This window comes from Micropterus dolomieu, linkage group LG19, assembly GCF_021292245.1.
Source record: "Micropterus dolomieu isolate WLL.071019.BEF.003 ecotype Adirondacks linkage group LG19, ASM2129224v1, whole genome shotgun sequence".
NCBI classification, from domain to species: Eukaryota; Metazoa; Chordata; class Actinopteri; order Centrarchiformes; family Centrarchidae; genus Micropterus; species Micropterus dolomieu.
The window spans coordinates 15,295,148-15,312,343 of NC_060168.1; the positions used below are offsets into that span (position 1 = coordinate 15,295,148).

Genomic DNA, 17,196 nt, shown 5'->3' on the forward strand with positions numbered 1-17,196 from the left:
TACTCTTATACTTTAATACTTTAGTGACAAAGGGATTTGCGGTGGTAAATGATATATTTATATATTTATATATTATAAAAAAAAAAAATAATAATTCACATGTGTCCATCAAAGGAATATAATGATGATGATGATGCAGTCAGGCCTGGATGACATGACTAAGCAGAAGATGCTGCAGGCTAAGGCTCGTTCTAATGAGGTCAGGAGAGGTAAGTTTGGGTGGGATGAGATTGTGCATTGATCTGCTTTTGTTCCAGTCTGTGCCTGCACATACTGAAACAGAACTGACAAATACACATAATAACATTTGGAAGTAAACAAATACACGCATTAGTAAACAAATAAATATACACATTAGTTTACATTAATATTTATGCAGTTTTTCATGAAGCAGTTCACATGGGTTACTTAATATTGCGTCAACAACTTGGTATGCTCTTGTGTGTATTTGCACCCATATTCAAACTGTCATAGTGGGTGATCACAGCAGGGGTTGTCAGATGTAATTGAGCCAAACGTCCAAACAAGTTAGCCCACAGCCTAGGGACACTAGCAGTGTGGTACACCCAAATCCCAGGAGTGCCAGTGTGTTGTTCAAATTCTCCAAACATTCCAGCAGGGACCATCCCAGTTGTCTGTTTTTCTAACACTGTCTTTGAAACCCAAACTCCCCCCAAACTCAGCAAAATGTGACTCCCACCACTTAATTTTACACAGGCCGATCAAAGGCAGCTCCTCAAGGGTGGCACATGCCCAGACTTCTCCTAACATTTTTCATGTGTGAGAAAGAGGGCCATCCGCTCTTACATGAGTCCCTCATCCAAAGATCCTATTTATATGCCCAGTTACCCCTGAAACCCTGGAGCACAACAAACATTACACACCCCTTGACATCATCTTAAGGCTATTTCAGACCTTCCACTGTGCCATGATGTAACAGGAGAAGAGACCCTGAGTGAAAGCTGTGCATATACCAACTTAGTGATGCTGAACACAGTTGTTGTATTTTTTTTTTTTTATATCTTTGCCCCTCAGCTATTTAAAGTCCACAGAAACAGGAAGATCAGAGGAGACATCACGATTTGCAATAGGTCCTTATTAGTCCGTGCTACTTTCCTTCTTTTTTCAAACGTCATCATTGCCTTTGCACATGTATTTATGCAGGGTAAGAATTACCTAGTCACCTGATGCCCTGCCACACAGCCTAAAAATTAGATTTCTCTTAGCTATGTTGAAAATGCATTGGAATATTAGATGCAATCACTTATTTAAAAAGCTCCACTTGTCTGTCATGTTGTACCAGATGGTCTGAATCTGGGGAAGAAGATCAGCGTCCCAAAGGACGTGATGATGGAGGAGCTCAACCTTCCATCTAATCGAGGCTCTCGAATGTTTCAGGAGAGGCAGAGGAGGGTCGAGAATTTCACACTGGAGAACGCTGCCGGCGGTGCTTACTATACCAACAATGTAAGGAACAGAGAGTTGGTGCATAGCACATAATGACTCATATCCCCTGAACTTACTGCAACCCACACACCCACAATGTGCAACGTGCCTGCATTTCTGACATCTAGTTAATGCTTAATGACAGCTTGTTAGTGTGCCGGATTTATCGAAGAGCTATAATTAATGGCCAGTTATGTCTGACTCTTCCACAACCTTTCTCTGGATCTGCTGTCGTATTTCTTTGGAGTACAGCAACAGGCATTTAATATCTCACCACAATAATTGCAGATGCAAAATGGTTGTTTCTACCTTGATTTATGAGACATTTTGTAAAAAAAAATCATCAGACAGTGATTCCCTTAAAGAACAATGATCGATGTAAGAGGAGATGTTACAGCAGTTTAGTAGCCTATTGCACATACATGAGACACATTTGTAAAAGAATGGACGATATCATAGCAGCAGAGGCTGAGATGTCTTTAATTTGTGTCCTAAATTTAGGACAACTTCCAAAAACTACTGTTCTTTTATATCCCACATCTCCAAGTTTGTAATGCAGGCTTTCTGTTAAAAAAAAAAGAAAAAAGTCTCAAATCCAAGCTGAGGTAACCCTGATGTCATCATCCAGGTCCATCCAGAGGCTGTTCCTCCCCAGCAGATCATCCCAGAACCACAGGGTGGGAAAGAGAACCAGGCCTTCTCCATCGCTGGTAAGCATAGCCTGGTCGTGAACCTTCAGAAGACTGTAGCAAAGAAGGGCAGTCCTGACGTCCTCGCTCCAGGTAAATGGTAACGCATGGTGAAGAGAGGATATAAGACTAGCTCATTACAATGCCAAATGCTTGGGCAAAGCATGGACGCTGTATGTCACTTTGATCTGTCAGTGTTTCCCTTTTCATATGGAAATGTGTTGAGCAAATAAATTGGTTTTATTACTATCAGAGCCAGGAGAGTCGGCAGATTGCAGAAAGCAGTTATCTGAAACCATCTTAAGTGCTGTTGTGTATTTGGCCTGACAGAAGGCACTGCTTCCAGGCTGACTGACAGTGAGCTAAGCGCTATTTATTATCGGGGATTCAAATTGAGATCTAATTACTAGTTGCTCTTGTTGACAGGAGCGACATCAAAGAGATTTATAAGTGTGTTAGATCTGTTTTTGCTTGGTCGGGGCTTGCTTTTTTTTTGACATTATCTAATGGGTTTTGTAATTGGTTTCAAACCCAAGGAATATCAATTTTTAGTAACACAGGGGACCTTATTTTGCTCAATTTGAATTTAAAAGATGAAATTACTCAGAATGATTTAAGTAACACAGTTTTCACTTTACTCACAGTGGTATGTCATTTTTTTACCCACTGACATTAAATGTCTATTTCTGTCAGGATATTCTGGTCCTCTGAAGGAAGTTCCTCATGAGAAGTTCAACACAACAGTAATCCCCAAATCCTACTGGTCCCCGTGGAGGGAGGCTTTGGGAGGCAACGAAGAGCTCCTGAACACTCTCAATTCCCAGCTGCCCCAGCTCCCACAAAGACTACAGCCTGCCAACTACAGGTGCTTCAACAGGTAAATCTGCCTTTCCTTTATTTTTAAAATGCCCTATTCATTTGGAAGCACAGGTGTGGAGACCCATCCATCTTCAAATAGACCCACACATGACCTAACCACGTTATCCATCACAAACATCTCTTCCCTGGGCTCCACTCCATGTTTCCAGTTTGAAAATGAATCCTGTCTCTGGATTGCACCTCCTTAGGAGTGTGGCTGCATGATGGTTATTTTGAACCCCGGCTCTTGACAGATGATCCATTGGGAGTTTATAATGCCCCCCCGCCGCCGCCACACACGCGCGTGCAAGACAGATTACGCACGAAAGGGAATCGCTTTTCTCATGGCACACAGGGAATTGCATCACTGCAGTGAGGCGTCACAAAGGTTAAACTTGGACAGATGGAAAAAAAAATAATAAAAATGAAGCAGAATATATGAAAGACAAATTCAGACTTTAGTCAATTAGGGCTGTCAATCACTTTGTTTCTGCCAACCAGTCTGGAACTGTACCTCTTGTGGAGGGATCTGTTTACACCCTGAAGATTACTATGAAAATGTGATGCCTTAATTAAATCTGAAGTCAACAGCTACACAAGTACAAAAGGTTGGGTTCACCACACACAGAGTCATCCTGTTCCCGGGTGGTTTTATTCTGATAACAGGACCAGTTAAAATCAGATGACCAGACTGGGTCTTAAGTGTCATGTCAACGTTCCCCCCCGTATGGGATGGAGTCTGAGTAATATGATACATAGGGTTGTTTTCTGCCAGGAACATAAAACAATGCATTCGGCCTGCACAGTAAGGACTATCTCTTTGTCTCTCAGATCTGCTATGCCATTCGGGGGAGCTGTGGCCAGCAAGAGGGTGATCCCAGTGATTAGCTTTGATGCAGTGGAATCCCAGAAACTGCCCGGCATCGCTCTGGACCGCATGTGTCGGCGGCCCAACTTCAACAGAGCACCCAGGGGATGGGGAATTGATTACTGCCCTGAATCTAATGAACTATGAAAAAAGGGCTGATCAGCTAAAGACTGGCTAAGCTTGCTTCTCTCCAGCCACAAAGACAATTTCTCTGTTAATTAGTGGGAACTGCAGGGGCAAGAAAAAAATAAATAAAACACTCTTGCACAATATATCAAGTGGTTTGCTACTGCTCAGTGGTTTGACCAGCTGAGGCAAACTCACGGATGCTGGAATCAGTTCATTACCGCAGTAGAGTCCTGGACAATACTTTTTTTTTTTTGTCACCCGTAGCAGCATCCGATCCAATCAATGCCTAAACACCCAACCCACCCCTCCCCCCCCAATCCAGTCTTCATCCGTTACCTTTCACGCTGTCGATTTACATCTTCATCACCCCTTTGTCCCCTACTATTGTGTAAGCGCAATAGTTTGAGATAACACTGCTCTTTCACAATAGTAAATGCGTGAATATTAATGAACAATATGCACTCTCAGATGATCAATGACAACTGCGTCATTTTAATGACAAGTGAAAACAACATTCAAAGAAAGGTTTACAATAAACTAGGTCATTATGCTGTGGAATATGAAGATTGTGTCAAATAAACAATAAAAAAAAAGTCAATGCAACTGAAAACGAACAGGTTTAAAAATACCCCACGTGATACTTTGCACGATGTTACACATAGAGTTTAACCTAAAAGTATACAGTTTTTATATGTACAATGGCTCCAAACCACAGGAGCCTGTAGTAAAAAAAAATAATAATAAAAAAAAAAGGCCCTGATCACATTTGCCATTACTCTCATGTTTGACGTCTTTTACAATGTTATCTTCCACTGTTCAGATGCTGTTCTGGTGCTTTTTAACTGCGAGTAGTGACAAAGACATCTTGTTGTCTCTCCAGACACAGATGGCGCTTCGTTCAGTTCATTCACTGCACTGCAGGGGGCATAATAAATCAGATGTTATCTTCTATGAATGTATTTCTCCCAGAAGTAGTCTGCGGATTTCAGGCCCATTGACAGCATCTGAAGTAAAAGCACCTGACCAGGTTTGACGCCTAATCACAGTATGATTTCACTCTAGCAGCTAATCACCATGACGTGAGCCATGTGCGGCATGGGCGCCCATGCGCTGAGGATCCTGGGAAGGGTAGTGGATTTGACCAGGAGGTCTCATGCTCATTGGAGGTGGCATAGGTGGAGCCATTGGACCCATGTGGTGAAACATTGGAGGGCCAAAACCTGATGAGTAGATTCAAAGAAAGAGAATACAGTGTTAGCGTCTAACTCAATGTTTAAATCGTTAAATCCAAATTTAAAGCTGAGGTAGGTTGTTCATTTCAGAAGCCTTTTGGTATTATTTGTTCTTAGTTGTTGTCTCTTTACATCCCAACAGCAAATCAATAAAACACATGCTCTCGGGAAGTTTTTTTTTTTTTTTTTTTTTAGAGCCGGTGTTGCAGGTTTGCAATTTCATTTTGCCTGAATTAAATGATACATTATATAATTATTATCTATTATTTTAATAGATCTAATTATTATCTTATTTTTGAGACACTCTGTACGTGATATTGGCAGCATCTATGAGATCAAGGTTATGATTTTACCTGGAGGAGGTGGGTTGATGCCCGGAGGTGGGGGAAGAGCAATGTTCATGACAGCAGGAGAGGTGCCAGGGTCCAGGTTGAAGTAGTTTGCAGGGGCCTCTTCATCTAAAGCAGGTGGTGGCGGAAGAGCTGTAGTACAAAGGGCAATAAAATTAAAGACATGACACACAAACACCTACTGACACAATGTAGACATTAAATACTACTTTAACTTGCTCTCACATGACTACATCTATCCGTACACATGTTCACACACACAAATTCCAACTCTCCCTGTGTTTGCAGACTCACCTCCAGGCAGTCCAGGTACAGGATCAAGTCTGGTGCCCATCTCACTGACGCCATCTTTGATGCCATCCTTCCCTCTTGCTGCCTGTGACCTAAAAAGACAAACCATATAGTTACATATATACACAGAGCAGTGACAAATAAAAGGAAAAAAAAAAAAAATGTATAATAGGGTTAGGGTTATAATGTATCTTAATATGGAGTCAGACCACCACAACAGCTTCAGTGCTCTTTGCCAAGTCTGTGGAACTATTATATATTACTAATAATACTATATAGGGATGAACACCACAAGCTATTCCCTCAATATACACACAACCTTTATTATAAAATGAGGTAATATCACATAGAGTAGCCCTGAGTACAGTAGACAGAAAAGAAAAAAAAAATAGCAGCGGCGAACCTGTGTCGATAACAGAACATTTAACATCCTGCACAAATTCTTCGCAGTGGTAAAGCTCTTACTGTGTCAGTGATAATATTTTAAAAGCACTGCTGTCAGTAGTTTACTTTCAAACTGTAAAATGTGATGATACTGCAGGCTGTTAATTTCAAACACATGCAGCCGGCAGCAAATTATTACTTCAGTATACTTTTTTCCTTCAGTATACTTAAGTTTTTTGGGGGGTTGCATCTAAACAATGCATGGCTGCTTGAGCATGAATTCAGTGTCCAGGAGTCAGGTTGGCAATGGACACCCGAACTGTATATGACAAATGTACTGGTATCCAAGTGGTTCTTCTAGCTGTATTTCATTTCCTCACGTACAAAAGAGGCCGTCCTGCTGTACGTTACCTGAAAAGCCCCTTGAAATGACCTAGAGGCTACAAGAAAGATGGTGTATTCAAACCTACAGAATGTGCCTGAATAGGGATGGGATACCAGTGTAAAAGCTTATTTTGTGCATCAGAGAATTCTAAGTATTTTACATACTTCTCCTCTTCCCAAACGGGACAATAAAATCTTGGGTGGGACTAAAGTGGGTTCAGTGTTCTTGTCTTTATAATCATCACAATTAAGAAAACCCCGCACACCCCAACGCATAACCATTGTGATCAGCTTCTTACCTTCCCCACTTGACAGTGAGCCTCCTTCCATTAATGATGAGTTTGTTGAAGGACTTCTCAGCGGCCATTTCAGCTGCCTGCCGCGTGGCAAACTGGATGAAGGCACACTGCTGTCTCTGGACTATGGTTATGGTGCGAATCTCACCAAACTGGTAGAAGTGACTCCTGCAATAAAACAGATAAATGTCTAATAGACCCAAAACACTGGAAGTAAAGGTTTAAAATTGTAACTGTTGAGTACGAAATTAGCAAAAACCTACTCTCAATGGCCACAGGAAGTTGTACAAGAGCTTGTTATGAAAAATAAATCCTTACTTGAGATCTCCATCTGTGACAGTATCTCCCAAACCCCCTATGTAGAGGGTGCTGATGGACTTGTCATCTGGCGGGTCCAGTCGGGGCATAGTTGAGGCCCGTTTCAGCAGCTTGTCAGCAACTGGGTCATTGATGCCATAGTAACGGTCCTTTATGTTCTGGTCGGCCAGCGGGTCATCAGGATCTGTGGGCTTCTCATGCCTGTGTGAAAAGGAGAAGCAAAATGAGACAATGCTGACATAACAACCACAAACAAATATAAAAACATTAAAGTCAAACTAAACCATAAGAAAACACCGATTTCCATTTTGCCTAAGGTAATTAGTACTTAAATAAATCTAAAATTCATACATCAAATGAGAAACAATCAGCTCCACCACACGCTGCCAAGTTCGATCCTAAGGAACAGCAACTGTAGCCTGTTTTCTGAAGTGTCACTCACCTGTAGGGACACTCCTCCCCTCTCTTACACTCTCCCTTCACCCAGAAGGAGCAGATGTGCGGCCGGTTCCTCTTGTAATATGGTGTGGTCCGGGCCAGTTTCAGCAACATATCACTAGAGCTTGGCGCTTTACCTAGCTGGCCCACCGGCCGTGTGCCATCAGAGTTGGCTATCTAAGAACACACAGACATGAGGGATCAATGACCAGGATCCAAATAGACATGAGGACAAAAAATCCCAACTTAAAAAATAAATTTTTTAAAAAAGACACAGACTATAGGGATGTCCTGTTTTGGGCCTGTTTTATAGGTGCTCTAAAGTGCTACTAATGGTTATAACATGCATTTACTCAGTATTGTATTTATTATGAAAATAAAGACAAGCTCAGCCCTGTCCAAACCTTGCTGCCACAACAATTTCACAGTAACTTTCCTCTCTCCATGTACATCACAAAATATTATAGTAAATTTATAAACGAAAGCTGAAACGCAGGTTTTTTAATGCAACAGTATTTAGGTATCAATCATATCTGAAATGGTTTACTAGTTTCAATGCAAGTACACTGTAGGTAAAGTATATGAACTTGAAATTTCTGAAATCCTGACAAGCTAGTTTTAGCTATTGAAGCTCTATGACAACAAACATTTTTTTGTCTGAATCAGAAAGCCGTTATACCTCTCTCTCCATGTTCTGTGTGTAGTATTCTTTGTTCACATCTGACTTAGGAACCTCATCTTTAACTGACAGCCCAGTGTCTCGGACCTGGATGGGCAAACCTGTAAAACACACGGTGTGACAAGAGGGTTAAACTCATATAGTTCTATGTTTCAGGGGACCGCAAAATTACATTTACAAAATACAAAGGAGTCAGTCGCAGAGACTCACCATACTCCAGATCCAGCAGACATGTCTGACAAACATTTTTCATTTTACTGCAGGTCTGACAGACCTCTGTCTTCTTGAAACGCATCCGTGTCCCTGGACACCATCTGAACACCGTAAATGGTCGAGCACAAATCTGATGGGCAAAGAATGAACAATAACATATAAAAAAAATATTCTTACATGGACTTACAAGTTTAAGCTAAACTGTGTTGTGTGACACATAACCAAGATTTAAAGTGTTATATTGAGAAAAACACACCTTGCATTCTTTCCCATACTTCTCCTTGGTCTGTAAAAACAAGCATGAACACATTTGAGTCCACACACCTACTGGAATCAGCACTACAAGAAAATAACATCCAATTTATTATGATGACACAGTAATGCTCACTCACCATACGGATGTAAGGGTTTTCTCCTAAACATGTCTGACACAGAATTGGAAAATCCTGGAAGTCAAAGGAAAACAGATGTTCATTTAATAAAAACCATGCCCCGTGTCTGTTATTCAGACCCATATCTGTCAGTCATCCAGCAGTCCTCTGACGCAAGTTATCTGAAGCAGTAACTTGGCCCATGTTCTCTGTATTGCTTTCTGGTGTGGGCACCTTGGTTAGGTTACATGTGGGGATGCAGGGAGCGCCAAAGGGACTTGCTCACTCCTACTCTGCCATCTGTTGAAGGATGCTGTTTCAGTCCAAGTGCTAGCTGCTGAAAATGACCTTGCCTTAATCCAACTCACTGACAGCTTCAGCCAAACACCTAAATATAAGCAGCTCTTGTGGCTCAAACATTAAGTACATAGTCTAAGGTTGCAAAGTTTATATTCTGGTGTCTTGATAAAACCAACATTGGCCAAAGGCCCTACTGTGTCATGGCTCAAGAGAGGAAACTGATTTCTTGCCTTATATAGCAGGGTGGACCTTTTAAGAAGTTCATAAGATGTGCACAGTAAATGGAAGAGTTAAGATTGGGTAGATTCATGACAACTTCAATTTAGCTCAAACGCAACGTTACATCAGTTAACGTTAGTTTTCCACTATAATGACCAGCTTGTCTGTATGATGATGACTGACAAACAACAATCATGGCTCAAAATACGCACAAACAATTTTGAATGGACCTCAGAGTTTATAACAAAATCTACACTTTCCTAACATGCCGATGAGTCGTAACGTTAATGCAAAGTAAAGACTGACCCGTGAAGTAGGAACAGATATGTTCCTTTTCTATGGGCGCCTGCTAAGCTAACGTGACGTCACAGGTTCATCTCTACGATACGAGTTCACATTGCCGAATACCTCATCCAAAACAACGTTGCGATGTGCCGGCCTGGCTCGATTCAGCAAAGCCCACTTATACGTAGAACGAGTTATCTGATTAGCGTTAAGGTTAATTAACACGACTTCGTTTTATTATTATTAGCCTGCGAGTGCTAGCCTTGGCTAGCTTAGATAACGTTAGCTACCTTTAGCACAAAGTACGTTCCGGTTAAATTATCCGAGGCAGTTTGTTTATCGCCCACCCAATTTAGCCCAATACTTCTGGGTCCGTACTAAACTGTGATGTTGTATGAATTAACGTCAACACTTTAGCTAACGTTCATTTGCAGAGATATGTTATTATGAAGGTAGCAGCCACGTTGCTAGTAGCTAACGGGAGGCTAACTAGACACCAAGCAAACAGCCAAATTAGAGGCAAACTGGCTGATTTTATAATCACGTTAAATCCTCGATTTTAACTGGAAAGGACTGCGTTTTAGTCGTAACCCTTGCTCTGTAATCTATAATGCCGATTAAACGTACCGCGTCTTCCCAGTTCTGTCTATTATAGGTGTTGGATCCCAGGGACGTCGCCATTTTGCAGAATGTGAGCCAAGCGGGCCCAACAACCGACCGACGCCACAAGAGGTGTCAGCCCACAATGCACCGCGCCAGAGAACCACGGCCGACCAAAGGGTGTCGCCCTATTTCAAGAAACTATCAGACATAATCTTAGTGAGAAAAAAAAATTAAGTAAATATAGGAAGGGACGAGAATATAGGGCATATAAGAAATATATAAATATAGGGGGTAGTAACATTGGCTGTGTATCATAAGTAACGTTAGTGTCTGCTGCTTAGAAGTAGACATAGTCTACATTTATGTGAGTAATTAGGAAATGTAGGCCTAATACAGTGTGTGCCATTATCTTTGCAGACTTACAGGTATTTGTAGGCTACTTCATATACACATTCCTGTATGATACTACTATGTATTTGTATTCAGCATCAATAAAGTACTTAACGCTTAAAGCACCACACTTATCAGTTGTCAAGATGTTAATGTCTGTGTAATGCATCAGCAATAAAAACAATGGTCTAATATAATTCATATAAATATCACAACACCTTGATAATGAAATATCAGTGGCCATTCTGCAAAATTAGTACTTTTACTTGTGACACTAGTAGTACATTTGTACATGTTGCAGATAATGCCACTGTACCTTTATTTAAGTAAGAATTTGAGTATTTTTACATCATGATAGTACTACTTTTAATTACGTAAAGGGTGTGAGTACTGTGTGTGAATGAGAGAGAGAGAGAGACTGATTGGCTGCTGTGTGGGAGCTTTTCTAAGCCAATTGTGTCGGCCACTTACAATTTATCTATCCACCTGTTCCAGTTCAGGTCAGGCTGTCTTTGCTGTGTGAAACTCCAATTAGTGGGGCAATGGATGTTTGAGATTACGGATGGGCATTAAGCCCATAATGTTTATTTAAGGTCAGGGTGAGGTTATGGAGTCAAAGAACAGGGATTAGATACAGGCCTGGCAACTCTTTCAGAGTGCAGCTGCCATGCAGGAGGTCAGAAAAGGAAGTCTGCTGCTACTTTTTCTCCTACATCCAAATGAAAAACATCTCGACTCTCACTGGCCGCTTTTGATGTAGCCGGGCACACAGTCTGTGTCTTGCCCTGCGTTTAGTGGGACACTAAAGTAAACCTTGAGAGCGTGGCCTTCTTTGTCTTAATGAGTCGTGTGATCCTATCTCCTCTATCATGTGATGTGGATGAGACAGCCAAAGCTATGTATTTTGAAGGAAGGCTTTGTCTCAGATTTAGCCGCTCCGTAATCAAAATCACCAACCTCATGAGTCACCAGGTCAGAGGGGACGTGTAGGTTTACTACTATCACAGCTGCTCTATGTTTGAGCACCATACAAGAAAGCGTATCCTTAGAGTGGCGTTGATGGTTCTGTTGATGTTATATGTTCATATGTTCCTATGTGTTACACTGTGACATTGGTTCTCATTGGTGCTCAGTTTGTGTATTCCTGTTCATTTAGGCCTAGAATCATTTTTGTATACTCATTTATAGGCTATTTGTTGTCCTGAAACTATGTTTAGTGAAAGCCAGCTATCAGTTTACTATGTAGGCATAATTCAAGGCAGATGGTGTTTGTTATCCATTCTTTGTAGCAATGATCACTGCCACAAATGTTGTTATCATTTGGAGATATTATTATTAGAAATAATGTAAATGTAAAAAAAGTAGTTCCTTAGAACTTCATGGCAATACCTTGAGAATTATAATGTCACTGTGACTGAGTACGAGATTGACATTGTACTTGTAGTAATATTATAGGAATACTGGATTGAGTGTTTAATTATATTTAGTTTGTAAGACCATTGCCCTTTTAATGCAACACTGATTAGGCCTATACAAATTTAAAAGACGTTTTTTTGCATGGGTGCTTGTTGTGTAATGTGCAAGTTGTGATGACTAATCACAATCATCACGACTATCTGTGAAATAGGAGTTGTAATAACTTTCAGGGTAATCTCAGTATCACTGCACAATTCAATTCACAGTAGCACATCAAGGCCACTACAGTGACACCACAGAAAGAGCAGGGATCCAGATAAACCCCTGCTGGAATATGATCGTACGTTGATTGTTTCTTTGAGGAGTTGTGTTGTACACATGTATGCGAATATCAAGAGACAAAAATGCGCCCTACTGGCGCCCCCTGTCGACAGTTATGGGTCATTGCGGGTGCACCGAGCTGCAGAAAGAGAGGGGCATTCTCAGATTTCCCGATTTCTCCCAGCCGAGTCCGCTGTGCCGCTTCCACATCACGGCCGACAGCAAACCGAGACGACGACGACGACATGCGCGCAGCGTGCCTCAACCCCGCAGTCATTCCAGCCGGACTGTGTTGTCCCAAATCCATCTAGACCCAGACAAGGTGAGTACATCGACGCAACAGAAGTCTTGTCGTTGTGTTTTCGCACATGTTTGGTTACACGACCGAGAGCAACGCTGCTCGGTCTCCCAGGCCAGGCTAGTGAACGTTGTCTGGCGCAGACGGAGAATGAGGCCAGTTTCTCGGCCTGACTCGTCCCCCCCGGCCGGAAGCATAAAGAGCTGGAGATATGGTGGACGCTCGGTGTAGCTTTCAGCTCGTTCGTATGGCAGCAGAGAAAGGAGGCTAACGCTATGTTTTCAAGCGGCCAGGACGAAGTTTGTGCACAGGACAGCGCTGCGTCCGACTGCTCTGTTGTGTGATTTAATATCGAAATTCCTTTATCCAGCCGGATACCATAATGCAGCCCCGGCACCAGCGCCGAGCGAGCAACTTGTTTTTGTAACTTTGTAGCAGCCGCGATGTGTAGACTCATTTAATCAAATGCTCGCCTTAAGTTAGCTTAAACAATTTAGCGACAATGTAGAAATTCCCATAAACGTTACACTCTAATGCGTCTCTTGCGATAAAAAGGCCAAACGAGTTTGTGTGCAAATTATAATTAAAGGTCGATACGACTGTCTGCCACCTAATCGATTAGCACTGCACATGACAGAGGTGGATAAAAGATCACTATGGGAATGCAGCGGCTGCTTTAACGTTACTCAATTTGACCAAATGGTTTCGGGGAACTTTGTTTAATTGTCAGCAGTGACGGCAGACTCTGTTATGACAGATGATGCATCAGGCTATTATGTAGCTACCTGTAGGAATCATCTGCAGGGGGGTTATTACAAATATTGGGCCTCTAGTAAGAATTAAAAAGTACTTTGTCCTGAACATAAACTCTGCTTGTGGGAGGGGAAAACAAAAAGGATAATACTGACAATGCCATATCATTCTCAAAGTAGGACAGTTTGGGAGTGCACTGTCAACAAGGATATACATCCAGTTTTAAGTGTTTAAACATGTTGTTTGTATGTGGCAGAGTGGCTGTTGCATAATGCACCAACTATGCAGTGTATTTTCTTAAATAAGAGCTGTCATTACTGTATGAGTCTCCATTGAGATAGCTGCATCTATTAAATGCTATAAACACTTGACTTAGTCACTGTGTAGCCCAAAAAAAGAAAGAGGGGCAGTCCAGACCTGCCTGAAATCTGTTGCCTTGGGGTGTGTGCGTGCGTGCAAGTGTGCGCCTATGTGTGTAAGAGATTAGCTACTAAAGGAGAATGACTCACGCTTCCAATGTATTTGGCAAAGTCATAAGGACTTTCCCTGCATTTCGCCTCAGCTGCAGAAGATATTCCTGTTAACTGAAAAGTGCTGTCCTTCTGCTTTTATGTGTCATGAGATTAACACTTTTGCTATTCCCAAACCAAGTTTTTCATCACATGTTCCACCCATCATTTGTGTAAAAAAAAAAAAAAAAAAAAAAAAAAGAATAAAGAAATAAAAATGTAGGGCTTATTCCATTTTGCAGATTAGACAAAGTGTGGATGCTGTCATTTGTTTGTCAAATTTGTGGAGAGCTGAATCTTAAGTTGTGTTCTGTTTATCTGTGCCAACTGTTTGTCTGGTTGTTCTAACCCTCCATCTGACTGCTCCCACTGGCTGCCAAACATGCTGTGATCTAGCGCTTTCAGTTGATGAAGGCTGCCGCAGCCATTTGATCATATATCAACATCTCTTCACTTAGATATGGCTGTGAAATGCTGTGACTGGGTTACAATGCCTAAACATAGAAGGTATAGGCATGACAGCATGTGACAGATTGCGTCACCAAGCGGTGTTTTGGCTGCTTATCAGAAAGAGACATGATCACAGATGATTTGTCATTTCACATTTTAGGCTTGAATGGGGAACAGTAAGAAGGATGTTGTTTGTTGTCAATCATAGCTTTGACTGCTTTATTGCTACTTATCTCCACACACAGGAGGATGTACGTTTTTAATTGTACTGCAGTAATTATACCATTACATTTAACGCTACACAAGGTAGATGTGGGGTACTGCAGTGCCCAGCAACATGCTAGCTCTTGTATTTTTCCATGTCAGTGCCCCTTGTATCCACACTTGGTGTGTGGGGGGCAGACCTCTCTTTAGAGTGGGGCTGAAGCCAGGCATCTTTCCAAAACTGAAGTCCGCCCAACCCCTCTCTGCTGGGTATAAGCGCTGCTTTGTGCCACAGTACTGCTCCCTATGGTTCTTATTCATATACTACTACAACACCACTGGCTCCACTAGATACTGGAATCTACAATTGGATGTGTACCCATAATAACCTGCTGTTTTGACAAGCAAACTCCGACGTTTCCTCATTAAATCAAGCTTTTGGATTAATATGCCAGAATGCAAGAGGCAGATTGTACCATTGCAGCCTGTAAAGTAGTTTGTTTTGAAGTCCCGTTTTTCTGCCTGGAATGTAGCTGTGGCATTTTTTTGGCTTAGCCTGTGCTATCGTGAGGGGTATTGGAGAGCAGGAGCAGAGTAAATACATCTCAAACAGCACAGTGCAAACCAAGCATTAGCGAAATGATCCGATAGCATCTGTAATCCTCGGGAAAACCTGGAGAGTTGTTTTTGAATAGTGCTAGCCTCCATCAGATAGTTGGCAGGCACTGGGGGTGTCCACATGTGTGACTGGCTGGATAGGCTAGCGGCGCGGCTGACTACAGTATGCAGGCAGATCAGATTACTGAACGATTAGCCATGGCCTCCTATCCCTGGCCCAGGGAAATGATTTTCCACTGTCATAATTCCCTAGACTGAATTACGCAGGCCAGTGACTCAGAGATACTCAATACTACAGGCCTGAGTACCTCACGGCAGAACTGTTGCTCTCTGGAGAGGGGAGATAGGAGAGAGTGGTTGTACCATTGTTGCACTAGAGGACAAAATAGTTGTCTAATTAGAATTTCTAGTTGCTTGCTCTCAAACATGGGAGGATGGTGAGCCAGCATCAACTGTGGGTTCATTGGGATGTTTACACTTTGGTTGAAACATAAAAGAGGCGGCTGGAAAACTCCCTGAAACTAGAAACTGTCCCTCGCACGTCCTTCTATCGTGAGACATACATAAAAAATGTGAGCACATGTCAGATAGGCGATGAGGCAGTGTAAATCAAGCAGGCCTCTAGTCGGGTTTTGCTGAATGGAATGATCGCTGGAGAGAGAGAGAAAGGGGGAGAGGAAAAGTGGGAGAGTCTAGCCGGTGGTGGTAGGACCATGTTTCCAAGGTGCTTACCCCCTGAGGCAGGAATCCGATACATTCCAGAGGCTCCTGTATCCAGACGAATAATGGTGACTAGGGTGTAGCGTTTCATCAGGTGACACATGATTGGAGCGTAAGTGCTGGGAAAGTAAGAGCTATGTCATTGGCTCAGAGGTAGCCAGCTCTGGTTGCCTGAGGGATCGGGAAGTATGCCAGAGGAGCAGGACAGGTTATGTGAGATACAGGTCCTCTCCGTATCACGCCCTCCCCCGCCCACTCGCCGCCGTTTAGATACAGACACTTACATCATGTTAGGCATTTAGGTGACACTGATCCAGAACGAGTTATAATGAACGACGCAGTAGGAAAAGCCTCAATTGTCTTTGGTACATTATACTCCATTGTATTCTGATTAGGCCCATCGTGGCAGTTAAACGGAGTAAGGCTTGGCACTTAAATGGCTTCTGACAAATAACCAAAAAGTCATTAGATCCTGCTTGACTACTCTCTAGACAAGTTATGGCATGAAGCCATTTTCAAGCTATGTGACGTTGCTCTTCATGTGGGACAGTTAAACCTGTGTCTCATCAACTGCGATGATACAATATCAGCAACAGCGATCGGTGTGTTTAACTATCTTCTCAGACTGGAGTGCTTCATAGCTCTTAAGCTAAAGGCTATTTATGCTGCAGACACAGAAAAATACCCTGTTTTATTTAGTGGTCAAAAAACAAGCTGTCGGGTGTTAATGGACTTCACCTCAGCCATTCCAGCGGACCCTCGGGGTACAGCGTGTTCATATACTCGGCAAGGGAGCTCTCGGCTCTGGCCTGTTAATGAAGCCATTTTCAGAGATGGAGAGATGCAGTAATGGGAATGCACCGCTTCACTACGGGATATTCTAACCCTGTCCTCATCATAAGTGCTATCAGTCATCGGATATGATTAGATTTTTTTCTCCTTTGTCCATTTAGCCATTTGGAAGCCTCTTTTTCAGACTCTGATATTGACATATATATATATATATATATATATGTGTGTGTGTGTGTTGCTTTGGCATTGCATTGAGGCATTTATATTAAGAAACTCAAAGGTCAAGGATTTGTACTATTACAGGAGAACAGGAAATCTGTGATGGTGTTCTGGCCCGTATATAAATATACAGTACATGTTAACGTCACCTGG

The 17,196-nt window shown here is 42.1% G+C and overlaps 3 protein-coding genes across 6 annotated transcripts in view; 2 read left to right on the plus strand and 1 right to left on the minus strand.

Annotated features, from left to right (window-relative positions):
- Positions 1–127: 127 nt before the first annotated feature.
- On the plus strand, positions 128–4,044 carry myoz3a (myozenin 3a). Its single transcript, XM_046031354.1, has 5 exons — positions 128–209; positions 1,304–1,467; positions 2,075–2,228; positions 2,829–3,012; positions 3,825–4,044. Exons 1-5 carry the CDS (start codon positions 128–130, stop codon positions 4,006–4,008), a joined length of 768 nt encoding a protein of 255 aa, XP_045887310.1. The 3' UTR covers positions 4,009–4,044.
- Positions 4,045–4,457: 413 nt separating this feature from the next.
- rbm22 (RNA binding motif protein 22) lies at positions 4,458–10,512 on the minus strand. The gene is made up of 11 exons (XM_046031355.1): positions 10,378–10,512; positions 8,968–9,021; positions 8,832–8,861; positions 8,573–8,705; positions 8,363–8,463; positions 7,688–7,860; positions 7,246–7,446; positions 6,931–7,095; positions 5,867–5,955; positions 5,576–5,704; positions 4,458–5,210 (listed from the first exon to the last, which is right to left on the minus strand). Exons 1-11 carry the CDS (start codon positions 10,429–10,431, stop codon positions 5,056–5,058), a joined length of 1,284 nt encoding a protein of 427 aa, XP_045887311.1. The 5' UTR covers positions 10,432–10,512; the 3' UTR covers positions 4,458–5,055.
- A 2,124-nt stretch (positions 10,513–12,636) lies between these two features.
- Positions 12,637–17,196, plus strand: part of LOC123957516 (bifunctional heparan sulfate N-deacetylase/N-sulfotransferase 1-like) — a 52,389-nt gene continuing 47,829 nt past the window's right edge. For all 4 annotated transcript variants that reach the window (XM_046030368.1, XM_046030365.1, XM_046030366.1 and 1 more), the window contains exon 1: positions 12,637–12,802. The gene's annotated coding sequence lies outside the window, so the exon portion shown is untranslated. The remainder of the gene's footprint in view (positions 12,803–17,196) is intronic.

What these genes read in the sequence shown, in the direction of transcription:
- myoz3a (XM_046031354.1), top strand. Translation starts at nt 128, where the DNA reads ATGATGATGCAGTCAGGCCTGGATGACATGACTAAGCAGAAGATGCTG. An exon ending in TCCTGACGTCCTCGCTCCAG is followed by an intron (nt 2,229 to 2,828) that starts GTAAATGGTAAC and finishes TATTTCTGTCAG; the next exon opens with GATATTCTGGTCCTCTGAAG. An exon ending in AACTACAGGTGCTTCAACAG is followed by an intron (nt 3,013 to 3,824) that starts GTAAATCTGCCT and finishes TTTGTCTCTCAG; the next exon opens with ATCTGCTATGCCATTCGGGG.
- rbm22 (XM_046031355.1), bottom strand. Translation starts at nt 10,431, where the DNA reads ATGGCGACGTCCCTGGGATCCAACACCTATAATAGACAGAACTGGGAA. An exon ending in AGTATGGGAAAGAATGCAAG is followed by an intron (nt 8,706 to 8,831) that starts GTGTGTTTTTCT and finishes TTTGCCCATCAG; the next exon opens with ATTTGTGCTCGACCATTTAC. An exon ending in GTCACAGATGGAGATCTCAA is followed by an intron (nt 7,096 to 7,245) that starts GTAAGGATTTAT and finishes GTTTTATTGCAG; the next exon opens with GAGTCACTTCTACCAGTTTG.